Source organism: Gasterosteus aculeatus, chromosome 13 (assembly GCF_964276395.1).
Source record: "Gasterosteus aculeatus chromosome 13, fGasAcu3.hap1.1, whole genome shotgun sequence".
NCBI lineage: Eukaryota > Metazoa > Chordata > Actinopteri > Perciformes > Gasterosteidae > Gasterosteus > Gasterosteus aculeatus.
The window spans coordinates 10,547,142-10,562,218 of NC_135701.1; the positions used below are offsets into that span (position 1 = coordinate 10,547,142).

Consider the following 15,077-nt stretch of genomic DNA (forward strand, 5'->3'; position numbering starts at 1 on the left):
TAACGGGAGAACAACATAATACTGCATAACGGCCGCGGAAATGTCTTGCTGTTCAAAGTTTGCTCACCATCTCCCTCTGTTGGCTTTTCTCAGACACAAACTCCAGTCATTGGAATTACCGGAGACAGAAGATAAAAATTAAGTACATCATACATTTGATTTCTTTGTAGATAACAGACAATATTCACCTTTATTTGAGGATCCACAGCTCTGCTCCAAGGTGCTAAAAGAAGCAGATAAACGGTAAATAAGAAGGTAATATTGGTTAAAATGAACAATATAAACTCATTAATCATTATCATTTATCCAATAAATTAACCCAACAAAATGAGAACAGGAAAGTGCAATTAAGAGGAACAATTAATCGTTTATCTGGATTGGAAGAAACTGAGGTTATTAAACCACTGGATTCCCTGAAAAACATAACAAAGAATTATCAATATTTCAGGTTGTTATTGCAGTTATCCAAGATAACCCATCTCCTCTGCTTGTTTCTACAAATGATCATAAATAAGACTTTTCCTGACATGCAAAATGAAATAATGACAGTAAAAAAACCTACTTCAACAAGGTTTATTTGTGAAACACTACAGCGATATAAATAATAGTGGTTACAACTGGTCGTCAGTACCTCGCAGGATGATAGCAGAAAGGCAAAAACCATAGTTAACAAAATGTCTAAAAATCTAGAGACCTCATAAGAAAAAGGCATTTAATTAGAGGCATGATATGTACATATTTATATACATAGATTAAGAAATGAATCCAGTTCTTCTGTACAGCAACTTCTTATGGTCGACGGCGGAAGAGTTGTCTGCCGATCATTGATCACTACTTTAATAAGAGCTTCTGCCTGTTTTTTTTAACATGCATCAGGTGTTTGACGAAATTCATGCATCCTTCTAAGAAATTAATCGAAAACGTTAGTCTTTTAAGTACAGAACCATACTTACTCATCTCATCAAATATTTGCTCTGCGTTGTTCTGACGGAAGAACGTCTAAAACATTCCGTCTCCATCTTGGAGACCTCAGGATGATGAAGCTATTCGCAGTCGCTGTGTGTTGTTTCTTCCACTACTGTTTTACGTCCCACCTGTTTCCTGCAAACTCTGCCGTCTGTTTACTCTGACCTATCGATCCGCCAGACAAAGAACTGATCAATCCACACACAGCGCACAACCACTTCAGAGCCAGACAGACAAGACTGCTGTCACGTCACACTCATGCAGTCTTGTTAAGAGCTTCCTCTTTTGCCGCATCCACAACCAGAGAATGTTGCATTTTGTCTTCATGCCTTGTAAACCTTATTTAAAGCCTGTGTGTAGTGGGAGCTTCAAAGGGGAGAACTAAATCGTAAATAACTCTAGTCCTTTTGAAATGTGTCTTTCCGCCTCCGTTGCAGTTCCCCGGCACTCTCAGAGTTAAGGTGTACGTGCAAGGAGGTTGGTCCAGCTACCGCAGCTTATCCAGTTCCAAAACGCCTCTGCTCTGATGCAACGTCCCCCTTTTCCTCCTCCACGTCAAACAGCACTAGTGCAGCAGTTCAGAGGGGGTCAAAGGTGACAGGCGCGGGTCCTAGGTGCCACTTCCCGTCACGCAGGAGGAGCCGGGAGGGGCTGCCGCTGAGGTTGATGACTGATTGGTGCTCTGGGACGGGGAGCCGTCCTTCGCCATGTAGAGGCGACTCGCTCTCTGGTGCAGGTCGTCCAGTTCGGCGGGCAGGGGGATCCCCAGCTCCTGGTTGAGGGACAAAGCCTCGATCCAGTCCTCCAGCTTCTGGAAAGGTGGGCTGGAGGGGAAGAGCAGACGGGGCAGGGTTTGACACGGCTGAGAGAAAAAAAAACACGAGGAATCTGCCGGCAGAGGCGTGACCCGGTGAGAGCAGGTCGCCGTGCTGCAACATATTTCCCCCCCCGAGGCTCATATGAGTGAGTGACAAATAGCATTATTCCCCAATATTATTAAAACTGATGTCTTGACTTTGACCTCGCTCGGGCTATCAGGAAGCAGTGCTTCACAGCGGGGGGCTCACCGGGTGTCTGGCGTGAGGTCACAGCAGGCCACAGTCAGCGGGAAGAAGGCCGGCGGACAGTCTTCAGGGAGAAACTTCTCCACAAACTTGCCAACATTCAGGCCAAAGTCCAGCGTCCTGGGCAGGCACTCGGGGTCTGCGGAGACTTTTCCAATGATCTGGATCGTAAGACAGGTGGAGGGGTGCGTCAATAAGCTACTGGGTAGACACGCCCTTGTGAACTCAAACATCAGCACAGGCCATTGCGTGTTGCAGCCCATTAATTGCAATGGTGTCTCATTTCAATGACGTCCTAGAATGTCTAAGGAATACAAGCGCTGTGTAGAGACTTGAATGTGGCAATGAGGTCTTAGGAGGACATCAAGGAGTTTAGATAATTCGGGTAAAAAAAAAAGAAAAAAAAAGAGGGCATGTTCTCACCTCACAGAGTACGATTCCGAATGAGAAAATGTCCACCTTCTCGTCATAGCGTTTACCTGAAACAACATGAAGTGAAAGGATGAAATAAAATAAAATAAATGAATCATCTTCTGTGCATAACTTTTGTCAGCGGCTCACCATTTAGCATCTCTGGAGCCATCCAGTAAGGGTTCCCCACAACAGTGTACCGCTTCTTTCGGTCGATGCGTCTGAACACCCTCTTCTTGGTGGTCGGTTTTTCAGGTGGAGGCTTGACTTTGTCCTCTAGTATGAGCCGGGACAGTCCAAAGTCAGCCACGACCACGGTGTTGTCCTGTTGAAAGATGCCGCTTAATGGTTGCATTTTAAACTATTTCTTTGGATTACTGTTTCGAACCCTGAACATTGTGAACAAGTGTAAGCCCACTCGTCTTCTCGTTCAATACAACCTCGGTCACTGGTACAAAAGCTTAGGCCTTACTTTTATTTACAGTATGAGCTCATCAGAAGGATCAGCAACAGAACTGTCTTTTCCTCTCCATTTTGTTTATGTTATTAAGATATTGTAACGTTGCAGATAAGAATACGCCAGGTAAATAAAGAAAACAATTAGCAATGAAAATAATAAGTAAATGGGAATTCATGAGAATACAGGAGGTGTCCCAAACTCAACTCCCACATAACCCCCTTCCTTTTTAATTGAATTGATTTATAGTTAAGACTCACCCTCTGTAATTGTGGTGTTTAGGATGTTGTGTAAGATGTTGTGTCACGTACCAGTTTAACCAGGCAGTTGTAAGAGTTGAGGTCTCTGTGTATGATGCTCATCGAGTGGAGGTAAGCCTGCAACAAAGAAGAAGAAGTCAAAGAGGGTAAAACTCACTTTTACAAAGTAAAACCTTTCAGCCATAGCCACACATCTCTACAAGCCAATAGAGCACATTAACGAACAAGAAAGCTGAAAATAGCAGCCTGTAGTAATGTCTGCGCAAGAGGCCAACTCACCATGCCAGAAGCGATGCTCTTTGCAAAGCTCACTCTTTGCTCCCATGGAAACGGATCCTGTTGGTCCCGAGTTAAGACAAAAACAAAACAAAAAAACGAGGGAGAAATGAAAAGAAGATCCTTCATAGGCCATAATGCATATAAGAGGCCAAAAGAGGTACATACAGCAAAAACCGTATTTAACAGGGACAGTGAACAACATTAACTCCACCACATTCTGCATATTAGAGCACTCTCCCTCTCCTCGTAGCCGTGCGCTGCACTGAACCGCTTCTAAATAACAGTCCGCTGTGGGAGGAGGGGAGCAGTTCACCTGGAAACACTTAAACAACATTTCTCAGCCCGCTGGAGAGCCGAGAGCCCCGAAACCAGCGCAGAGCTGCCTCCAGGTCAGCCCCCTCTTCCCACACGGCGAAGAGGTATGAGTGAATAGACTCGCTGAACTCACCGTGTCTCTGATGAAGTCTTTCAGGGTCCCTCCCTCGATATACTCGGTTATCAAATTAAGCCGCTTGTCCTTATACAGCACGCCGATGAACTTCAACACGTGCGGATGTTCGAGGCAGCGCATTACTTTCACCTGAAGATGAGGCCGAAACAGACAAAAATGTCAACAATAAAAGAAAATTTAAAAAATGAATGACATTTCTCATGAGACTAAACCCTCTAAACCCTAAAAAGGGAGGTACAAAGAAGTAATTATGGGAACATTGTTCTGTCTGCAGATCACCAACCTCCTTGAGGAAAGTCTTCTGTGTCTCTTCGTCACACCGGATCAGCTCCTTCATCACCATCACCTCTCCTGTGGCTTTATGAGTCACCTGTTGGCGGCAGAGAGCAACATCTGCCTTACTTGAAGGCCATCGCATGAGGACCCCCCCAAAAAAAGTCCAGAATGAAGTTGAAAACCCGGCTGGGAGGTTAAAGGCTGACCTTTATAGCCTGCCCGAAGAAGCCTTTTCCCAAGATCTCTCCGTGGATGAGGTCACATGGCCGGAAGATGCGATGAGAGCAGCTACTGTAAGATCTCAAGGATTCAGAGCGGCCGATGTCTCGAGTAACAAAAGGCGTCTCTTTGGGAGAATTTGGCCCCGGAGACTTACACGTGCTGTTACTGCGCCTGGAATAGAGGCACTACGGTTGGTTAAGGATTCTAAATAATTATGTGCACATCTCCGTGCAGACCAGCTTCGTGTGAGCAAGTGTGGGTTTTTTCGGCTCTGCTAACATACCTCAAAGACCTGCGTTTCAGCGAGCTGTCATCAACAACGTCGGCTCTCTCCAGGACCGCGTCCGACGGCGAGGACAGGCGCATGCGGGACGGGGGTGAAACCCCCAGACGGGTTCTTGGCGATCCCAGTCGGAGTCGGTCCAGGCGCTGCCTGATCGGGTCATACTCCATGAGGAGCTGCAGCGTTTGACTGGTGCGGTGAATGAGTTCATCCACCTTAAATGAAGAAACAAAAGAGGGTGTATGTGTCACTATTCCCAAAATTCCTTTGATTTCTCAACATCGACAGTTGCTGCTGGAGGTCGACCTGGAGTCCGACCCGAGGAGTTTGTATGATTTCAAGCGGAATCTGACCCAATAACACCGGAGTCTTGATGATCATTTACGCATACGTCATATAGAGGCAACGGTATTAAATAGAGACCTTTTCACAACTATTTAGAAGTTGATCATATTAACGTTAACTAAATTCAATTAAACTTACTTACGTAAACATTATAACCTTCATTCAGCCGTAATTTATTGCAAGACTGTGGTGTTAAACTGCAATTATTTTGGCTAAGAAAATCAGAGAGCCGGAGTCAAATTACTTTGTAGGAGTTGACCTTGAATCAGATTGAAACAGATTAAAGAGCGTGACTTCATTCGGGCAAACGTAAGCAACCTCTGAGATGAGATTGTTTGATGTGTAGTTCACACCGCATACCGTCCTGTCTCCGCGCTAAAGAATTTATAAATAATGAGAGGAATTCAAAGAATGTCAAAGAATACACTTGCCGTTGTTGTTTAACAAGAACATAGCTTTGCAAATTGCACTCAAGGAATGGACTTGCCCTCAATAGCGACACTAATTAGCTTCCTCTCACATATTTCACATAACATCTAAGGTGGGGGATGTCAGAGATGTGTGTGAGGAATAAACCTACCTCCTCCTGCATCAGTGTCCCCACAGGAAGGCCATTTATCTCCAGGATCCTGTCCCCAACATGGATGGCATTCCGGACCTCCGGACTAATGAGCATCCCTCGGACTCTGCAGCAACACAGGATCAACATCTATAATTGAGTGTTAGCACTAAAGGAAGAACGTACAAACCGTTAAAGCAACTGGGTCACACGCTTAGAACACATTAAGGTATCAACTAGCCTTTGCAGTGACACATTTTCACATTAATCGCGCTGCATAACAACGAGGCGGGCACGGAGGCCAGCTTCCAGCTTCCATCGGGTCACACTCACTCTTTGACCTGAACGCTGGCCGAGCCGCTGACGTCCCTCAGCACCGTGACGGAGAAGCCCCTCTTGCCGTTGGCTGCAGAGGGCATCGAGATGAGGGTCACCGTGTGCGGCAGGGAGCCCAGCACAGAGTCGTGGGAGTGCTTTTCCAACATGGGTGTAAGAACCACCTGCTTGTAGCACTTTCCACTGAACACAACAGGAAAAAAAGGGCGGGGGGTTGGTGTCGAGTCACTGCATGTGTGGACATGTGTGTGTTGTTAAGTTGCTTTTCAATGACGTAAATAATAAGAGTTCAGCGGCTGAGAGTTCTCTTGAGGTTATAAGTCCGTCTTTCAATAAACCCGCAAACTAACTTCCCGAGAAATACACCGTTTATGCAAGAATAAGAACAGCGCAGAGGTCGGTAGGCATAAGAATTAAACACCTCCGTTCACCAGCATGGTTTCTAAAACAAGCACAAATTACAAAAAGGATGTTTACATTTAGTAACAAGCTCTACTTCTTCTCCATACATTGTATTGCTAATTGCATGCACATTTGGAGTGCTATTCCAAAAGCAGACAGCCGTTTGTGTCCATTTTGTCAAAGCTTTGGAGAGGATTGTGCAGATGTCTTACCAGTAAAGGTTGGATCGCTCAACCAAGGCGTAGGTATCCCTGTCCTCAATCACCACGTTGCAGCTCAGACACACAAAGCACTCCGAGTGATACTTGTGTTCTCCGGCCACCTGGAACCACAAACAAATTGGGCTGATCTTCAAAAATGTCAGCGTGACTCAAAGACGAAAGATGCCGACGGTGAGGCTGCAGCTCTGCTTCTCTCGACAGCGAGGAGCGTGTTGTACTGAGCGTGTTGTGAGGAGCGTGTTGTGCTGAGCGTGTCGTGCTGAGCGTGTCGTGCTGAGCGTGTCTTTGTGCCCTCCTCCTGCTGTGAGCGGTGACACAGACGCAACACCTGCTTTACTCTCACGCTGTCTGGAATCTGCTGTGATGTCACCCCTCTCTCTCTCTCTCTCTTTCTCTCTCTCCAGGTGTGAGCCATTCACCCCCCCCCCCTTCATTAACACCACACGATTTCCCTTTCTGAATGAAACAAAATGTTACATGTTTTACGTCACTCTCTCTCTCTCTCATGCAAGATGAGATAATGTGTTTTTTCCATTCGGCAACTAGGTGCTTTAATTATACATCAGATCAAATGTTGATTTTAAGTGGTGAGCGTACATTTTAAATGCGGCTTAGTGGAAAATGTGTGGAGACACAGGGATGAAACAGCACGATTAAAGAAAGAATTACACACAGGATGTGTTTTTAATGATATGTGGCATTTGTGTTTAGAAAACAAGACATTAACATACATATCCAATTTGTAGGAAATCAAACTCCAACTTTATATTTATAATAATTCATGGGGCTGTTGGTGAACCACTCATATATATCTTTTTAAATGATTCCAGCTTGTCCATTCCTTTATATAATGTCCATCACCAGCCTGCTGCACCAGAAACCATCTTCCAATGGGAACACACACACTTCCGGAGCCTCGCTCGGACCACGGACACAATGAACCTCAACCCTCATTTTGATCCGAGTCAAAAACAATTCCGTGCCGGTTTTGGTTGGCAAAAGTCAAAAGATATTAAGGTTTTGGGTATAGAGAATACACAACCTACTAAAAATCTGCTTCAAATTAGTACTGTATGTAGTATGGATTTAGGACAATTCCAGACAATCGCTGTCTAGTTCTCCGGAATAAAAGCCCATTAATTAGCCACAGCTCTGAGTCATGAACTCAGTCCTGGGAAAGGCATTTTCTTTGGAGAGATAAGACAGATGTCAGCCAAATTATTGTGACATCTCAGGAGTCGGTCTGGAACTCGCTGCATCCGAGCCAAGAGCGAAAACCACCGGCACCGGCCGTGGTCATAACCCGCCTTGGGCTTCGACGGCAACACATGAAACACCGTGTTTGGAGAAGCTAGAAACCCGGCAGCGCCGTCAAATACAACAACCGTCTTCACTCAATTCAATAAAGCGACCTACGATCAAAACCAGGACAGAAACAATAGCGCCCTGGACGTGAAGGAGCAGCCGCAGCTCAGCGTGACCCTCCGCCGCCGAAGGCCCACACTGATTCCCTTTCTGGCCGAGAAACTGCAAATCTGTCCTGCCAAGAACACTTGGCTTCACTGGCTGCTGAAGCAGGAGGCCAATACTAAATAGAAGAGTCCATTGTGTGTGTGTTGCTTGGTGGCAAAACGAAAAAAAATTCAGCGCGGCTCCATGTTAAACAAGCGACCGTAGTTGTGACCTGATGCCACCGGGATTTAATGCAGGAGTCTGGTGGACGCTTGGATTCAGTTTAACATACACCGGTTGCTCTGGTGCCAGATTTGAGTCGTACATTTACAGCTAGTCATGCTCCTCTATCTCCTCCTATCCCAGTTTCTGTCTCTACTCTGTCAGAAAAAGCACCAAAAATAAGTAAATAACAGCTTCCCTAAAAGTTACGTAGTCTTGCTTTGTGAAAACCCATTTCCACAGATAATGATGCGAGCGGTGGACTGTGGGTGAAACCTCAACCCCAGAGGACGCAACAGGATGCGCTGCAAAACCCCCTCATGTCCTTGTGTCTTCCCACTAGATCTTCTTTGTCCTCCCTGTGTCCTCCCTGTGTCCTCCCTGTGTCCTCCCTGTGTCCTCCCTGTGTACTCCCTGTGTACTCCCTGTGTACTCCCTGTGTACTCCCTGTGTACTCCCTGTGTACTACTGGAAAGTGAACTGTGGAGAACTTGTGTTCAGGGAAAGAACAAGTGAGGTCTGCAGCCAACGTAAAGAATCATTCATCTGTGAATGTAATCAGCGCCACAAAAACATGAATCTGGAGCAGTAGGCAGGAACTGGAACACGGAGCGCATTGACACGCTCTGTTGGCATTCTGGTATTATTGAGTGCAGGAGGAAATCGTTGGCAATTGTTGTTATACGATCATGCAATTATTGAAAGACTAATAGTTTTGACCCAGACTTTATTGGACCGAAGCTTCACGTGATCCCGAGCCTGGACGCTCGTAATGCTCATTACGCACCAGAAAAGAACTCAAGTAGGAGGAAAGTGCACGGACACCTCAGGTATTTTTAGATCTTGAAAGACTAGTGGGGAGTTCTGGGGGGGGGGGGGGGGGGGGGGAACAGGGCGGGGGAGAGTTAGCATACCACGTTAGCATTTCAGCAATTTAGCATAGCAGCTCCACAAAGAGGTGAAACAGGTCAAAAACGATTTAATTGAATAACTACCGACATGTCGGCCCTCATACAGCATGCGTACGGCATCACACAAGCTTCACAGTGGCCTTTAGTTGTTGTGTCTTGATGGGCTGGTATGTGCCCATGTCTTTTATATGCCACACCCTCAGTGTGCCTCTTACTGGTGCGGTTATGAATGATTAGTGAAGAAAGTAAGAGAGGACATTGAAGAACTGTTTTTACAGGCTGGGTGGCCTCTAAAAACAGACAAACAGTCAATCAGGCTTTGGTTGAGAATTAGTCTTAATAAAATGTTGTTGTGTTATTTCATCCCTTAGTTTTGGAAGTTGGAATGAGTCAGACTTTGTCAGATATAATAAACAGGCGCAGCAGACTTACCATGGCAGGTCCAGTCATGAGCAGGGAGCAGCCATGACAGAGCTCGCCAAACTTCTCCCAGTAGTGCTCGCGACAGTACAGCTTCCCTTCCTTCTCATAGTACCAGTTAGTCAGGTGGTCACAGCACACGGAGCATCTGAGGGGTGAAAAAAGGAAAAGCCCCGGTCACGTCTGCACAGAACAAAGTACACCAGAGAATAAAGACACGGAGGCTTTTCACAAAGTTAGAGCTGTCAATGCTCAAGTGAACGTGGCAGGGGCTCAAAATTAACCATTAAATATTTATCAAGACCTCTTGATCATTTCCAGAGGTGTGTGGTTGATATCTGGGGAGACCCTCGCGCAGGGCTGCTCTCATATTACAGCCAGTATTATGTGTCTCCACTTTGTTGTGTTTAAACCTTCCCTGAAACTATCAAGGCCTTTTTGTATGATTCTCAAAGCCCGTTTCTGGTGCTACATACCAGCGAACGACATAAAGAAAAGTAAAGGAGAGCTTGTGCAGAAACTCTAAATCACTCAGAAACGCTTTTCCACTGCGAGGTCAGAGGGCACAGGAGCATAAGCTGGGGGCCGGATCTGATACCTGACTGACAGCATGCACTTTAACAAGGTGAACAGAACAGTAAATAACTTGATCCCGGGACGTGCCGGCCGGGTCTTGCTTGACTGCTGATATTTCTGCAGTGTTATAGCGTGAGACCAAAAGAAAAAGACTTAAAGGAACCTAAAAGCCTTCGAGAATGATGGATGCAGAAAAGGTTTGGTTATTAGCTTCTGCACGCGACCAACAGGGCTGCCAAATACTTTGCTGATTTCCAGCACTTAGACAGGGCGCAGTGGTTTGAGGGATAACTGCACTGCTACTTTGACAAAAAAAAACTATTACCATTCAAACAGGCTTAAAAATGACTTTAATCTGGGGCAGCGATCACATGATAAAAGTATACTGTCAGCGTTCTGGTTAAACAATAACACAGACTACAAGCTTAGTTCCACCTCATGGCTTATGAGTACGGTCCAAACTCACCAGAGGATACTGAGAAAATTAAAAAGGGGCATTTCTTTTGCTGCTACTTAAGGACAAAATGTTCAGCGTGAGAAATGCTGACTGGATAGCAAGTGAAAGCTCGGAGCGTTCTGTGAACACGATGCACTGGTTCTGCAAAATGGTGACAGCAGGTTCCGACTACCAGAACTCAACTCGGTGGGTGAGCGGCTCTGTCTGACGTCAGGATCGGTGAAACGTTCGACAGCCTGGCTTCTAGAGGGTTTGGACAAAGATGCTAATGGGCACTTCTGGTGGAGCGGAGCAGGCGAATGAATCACAACAAAGCAGACGTGTCGCAACTGTCTGAAGGGATAATTTCTCCGGAACAAAAACAAAACCAACATAGGTGTGACCAATGCACAAGTCGCCCTGGGGAGTGCCTATAGCAGACTATCAACTGACTGCACTGACTTCCTGATTAACAACTCTTTAAACCAGGATTATAATTTCGTCAGAAACCATTGTGAGAGCCCTGCTGGTGTTTTCGCTGAAAGTCATGCTCACATTCTTACGTCCATGATGATGATGATAAGTAGATCACATATGCGTGCTATGCAACCATTGCTTGCCGCTGTGGAAGATGAAGTCTGAAACATTGCTTTGAGTTAGAATGTGGGTCTTTTGGCATTTTCAATAAATCTTGGCTCGGCGCTGGCGGCGGCTCTCAGCTGAGCCTCGTGCGTCACGTTAGCTCGCTGCACCGCAGGTTAAGTTGATCCAGGCTTATTGACTCTGGCAGATTCCAGAGAGTTCAAAGTGTTCTGGCAGAAGTTCAGAAGGAACCATCTTACAGAGGGAAGACCACATATTTGGATCTATTGTGGACATAATAGGGAGAAGAGGAGGGGGAATGGGAGGGAGGGGGGGGCACAAGTTGTCTTTGTACATCAAGTGGTTAATGGCCTTCTAACAAATAATATGTGGAAACAAATCAGGCTGTTCTAAGTGAGATAAAAGCTACGTATATATATATATATAAAGAAAGAAAGCACACAGATGCTTTATATATATATATTTATATATGTGTGTGTGTGTGTGTACACACACACACAAAGCTTTAACAGAACTAAGGATTGCAGATCAAAAAAGATGAATGTTATGTTGGAGACTGTATATTGACAGAGATATTATTACATTTCCAACTCTCAAATTCTGCCAAAAGTCGAGATGTGATCATTCATAACAGCGCTGGTATCAGTATTGGTGCAGATACCAATGACTTCCCCGACTTGGTCCGATCAGATTAAAGATAAACACACACAAAGAGGAGAGAGACTGGAAAGAAGTGCAGCGCTAAAGGTGCGGAGTAAGATGTTCAGCATCTGTGCAGGTGTCGCAGTAAAACAAAAATGTCCACCATGTCTGCGTTGCTATAAATAAAGAGCAGCTCATAAACTATTTTCCATTATGTCCCTGTAATAAACCCTAATAAAGAGATCTAAGGGTTCTTAAAAGAAACACCTGCCTCCCCCCTACAGGGACTGGTAAATGGGGGGCGTGAACGCTCAGGTGGTTCTTCAATGAACAGTACAATGGTCCTGCCTGCATCAACACTCCAAAGTAAACATGACTCATTTCCTTAAATACGCATTCCTTCTGGAGGGTATTCCTTTGTTGGAGTGCAAGTGCAGATAGTAAGAGAGAGACTTCAAATGGTGGCCGTGGCGACCCGACGAGTGCTTCACCAATAATGGGACCTTATCTGTGGGTGTGTGACGGTTGGGCTCCAAATGTTCTCCACAACAACCAATAGTTTATCCATTCATATCACAGGGACATTGTGTTATTGGACCACATGTCATGGTAACCTCAAACTTATCCCAATCACCCAATCCTGCTGATTTGTCAAGAACAGACACGAGCACCAAATCTGCACAAACCGAAAGCAGAAAACATTCAGGGTTTTCAGATTGGCATTATTTTATAATTTATGTCAATGAACTTATCAATTAATCCACTTGTCCGTTCTGTGCTGCATTAAATTCAAAGAAAACGCGTCGTAAAAGACAGCTCCAAAACATAAAGAATAATATCAAAAAATATTATATTCCTCTAAATGTTTTATGTGGATTCAGTTTTTTCTATTTGTTTAATTTCACATTCTAGTGCAGAAAGTTAGCACAGTTTAGTTATTACTCAGTCCTAAAAATATGAATAACAATACTGTTTGTGTGGCCAGATCTATGTGATGAAATATCTGCAGCTCTATACACCTCTAGTGAACAAGTACAAGATAATATCCAGCTTTCTTTGGGGGGAAAAACGACCCCAAAACTCTGCACGGAGTGTCTGAGACAGTGGACTCACGTCTCTGAATCGCCGTCTAGGAATGCGGTGCGCAGCGCAGGGGAGCGCGCCGCTACCTATAGGCCTCAACATCCCTGCCAGGCTTACTGGAACAAGGCTGACGTCAGCTTGTAGGAATGCTGCACACGGTGGAGGTACGAGGAGGGGAAAGTGGCAACATGTGGACAACAATGTGGGCACCACATTTTTTTTTTTTTAAAAGGACAGGTTTATTTTCTTAAGAAGCGCAGAGATTACGGGCGTTCTCAGCACATTTAGAGGGAGGAAGCATTCAAGTGCAACAAAGGGGGTCAGGAAACACAGCTGTGTCAGGACCTTAACATCGGAGATGACACCTGGTGGTGTCCCAGTGTGTCCCGGATGAGTGGTTGGAGAGAGGGAAATGCAGGACATTCGTAAGGACATGCCAGCAGTCCTCCAGAGCCAGACATTTGGTATATTCTCCACTCACCCAACTCTTGAATCAACTGTGTTATAATGCTGATGTCAAATCGGTTTAACTTTTTTCAATAAATGCTGCCGCGATCCGGCTGTCAATTCAAACCTCAAGTGGGCAGCAGTTTGATCGAGTGCGGCCCGTTTCTTTTAAAGACGAGCCGCGTCATCTCCCCGCAGAGAAGGTGAGCGGTACTGCTAATCGGGGGGAAACCAAATGAGTGACACATTGGGCCGGCAGGTACATTAGGTCGTCCTCCAGCCACGGGTTCACTGCCCCACGCGGCTGTATCTCACTGTGACCTGTGGAAATCAGAGCTCAGATCAGCTCAACATCATCAATCATTAAGCCCTGAGCGCAGGGTCAGACATTCGGACCAAAGTCCTCCAGGAAAGTGGGACCTTTTCAAAGTGGACCGTCCCGTGCAGAGGGTGGTCAACCGCAACGATAGCAGCAGAAAAACACCCTACGTGGGGCATTCTGGGCACACGGGCCCAGAACAATGGGGACTTGTTCCCATGTTGAGGCTACAAGACAGAAGCTTCTGGGGTCATGCACAGGGTCGTTTCACTGGAAAAACAAACAATCGGGCATCCATTTCAATGCAAACTGTACCCACTCTTCTTTCTATAAAAACAGAGTGTTCCTTTCTTCCGGCGTGTTGCGGGGGGGGTGCGTGCTTGAAAGTGATGAAGAGGAACACTTACTGGAAGCAGGCGTTGTGCCAGGTGTCCTGGAGGACCTTCATGCGGAACGAGTCTTGGATTTCTCCTCCACATCCCGCGCAGTAACAACCATCTGCAACTTTAAGGAAAAGACAAAGCCTTCACGTGGAACTCGAGTAGCATTGCGTGGTTAAACAGCGCAAGGGCAGAAGATAAAACCGAGTATTGGGAATAACATTGAGTAAACAGCAGCGTCGCTCGACGTTGCTCCGAAAACCGCGCAATAGGCTTAAAAAGGGGCTACAACACACCGAGAAAAGACTGCAACGTTTCGATAGACGGAAACAATGTCGCGTCAGAATAGAATTGGGGAACATGACATATTGCTCACCTTCTGGTTCCTCCATCTGCTTTCTAAGAGCGCCGTCGGTATTTAAATCCTTTCACAGACGGTTCATACTGAAGCAGGAGAGTTCACTCGTCTTCAACAACCCCGGAGACCCCAGCAAAAACACACACACTCTCACACCTCACACACACACAAATCCTTTAATTCTCAACAGAAAAAGAGAAAGAGTCTCTACACTCCTACTGGACGAAGCGGCTTCCCTGCCGCTGGCTGGATGAATGACGTAATGCAGTCTTCAAATTCCTGTACGGAAAGCGAAAAGGCTCAACTGCAGCACCTGGATGCAGGACGGACCGCGTACCTTTGGAATATTATACACATATATTACACTGTGTAGAACAGTGTCCGTGTACAACAGCGCCATTGTGCCCGGGATGAAAGTGCAGATAAGTGGTAGTAGTTCAATTAATGAGCCGTCTGACTAAATCTGCATGTTGTCAACCACTTTTACAACTCCCACCGGCCCAGAGTTATTCATTTATCGTCATTATTATTAACCTTTGTTCTCATGTTACCCTGGTGTATGATTGCATCACAAACGTGGAATTTCTAGCATTCAAACCTTATATTGCCTCGACTGCGCTTTGGAATTCGTTTTATAGGCTTAAAGGAATTTACGTTAAAATCGGTTGTTATTCGAGTTTGGTTGTTTCCTGTTTG

General features: G+C 45.7%; 1 protein-coding gene across 1 annotated transcript; it reads right to left on the minus strand.

Moving 5' to 3' along the window:
• Positions 1–558: 558 nt before the first annotated feature.
• limk2 (LIM domain kinase 2) lies at positions 559–14,711 on the minus strand. Its single transcript, XM_040194777.2, has 16 exons — positions 14,400–14,711; positions 14,051–14,147; positions 9,550–9,685; positions 6,524–6,633; positions 5,907–6,092; positions 5,595–5,700; positions 4,670–4,884; positions 4,371–4,557; positions 4,172–4,258; positions 3,886–4,017; positions 3,438–3,494; positions 3,210–3,275; positions 2,592–2,766; positions 2,454–2,509; positions 2,034–2,191; positions 559–1,790 (listed from the first exon to the last, which is right to left on the minus strand). The coding sequence occupies exons 1-16, from the start codon at positions 14,413–14,415 to the stop codon at positions 1,577–1,579; spliced, it is 1,998 nt and encodes a 665-aa protein (XP_040050711.1). The 5' UTR covers positions 14,416–14,711; the 3' UTR covers positions 559–1,576.
• Between the last annotated feature and the right edge of the window lie 366 nt (positions 14,712–15,077).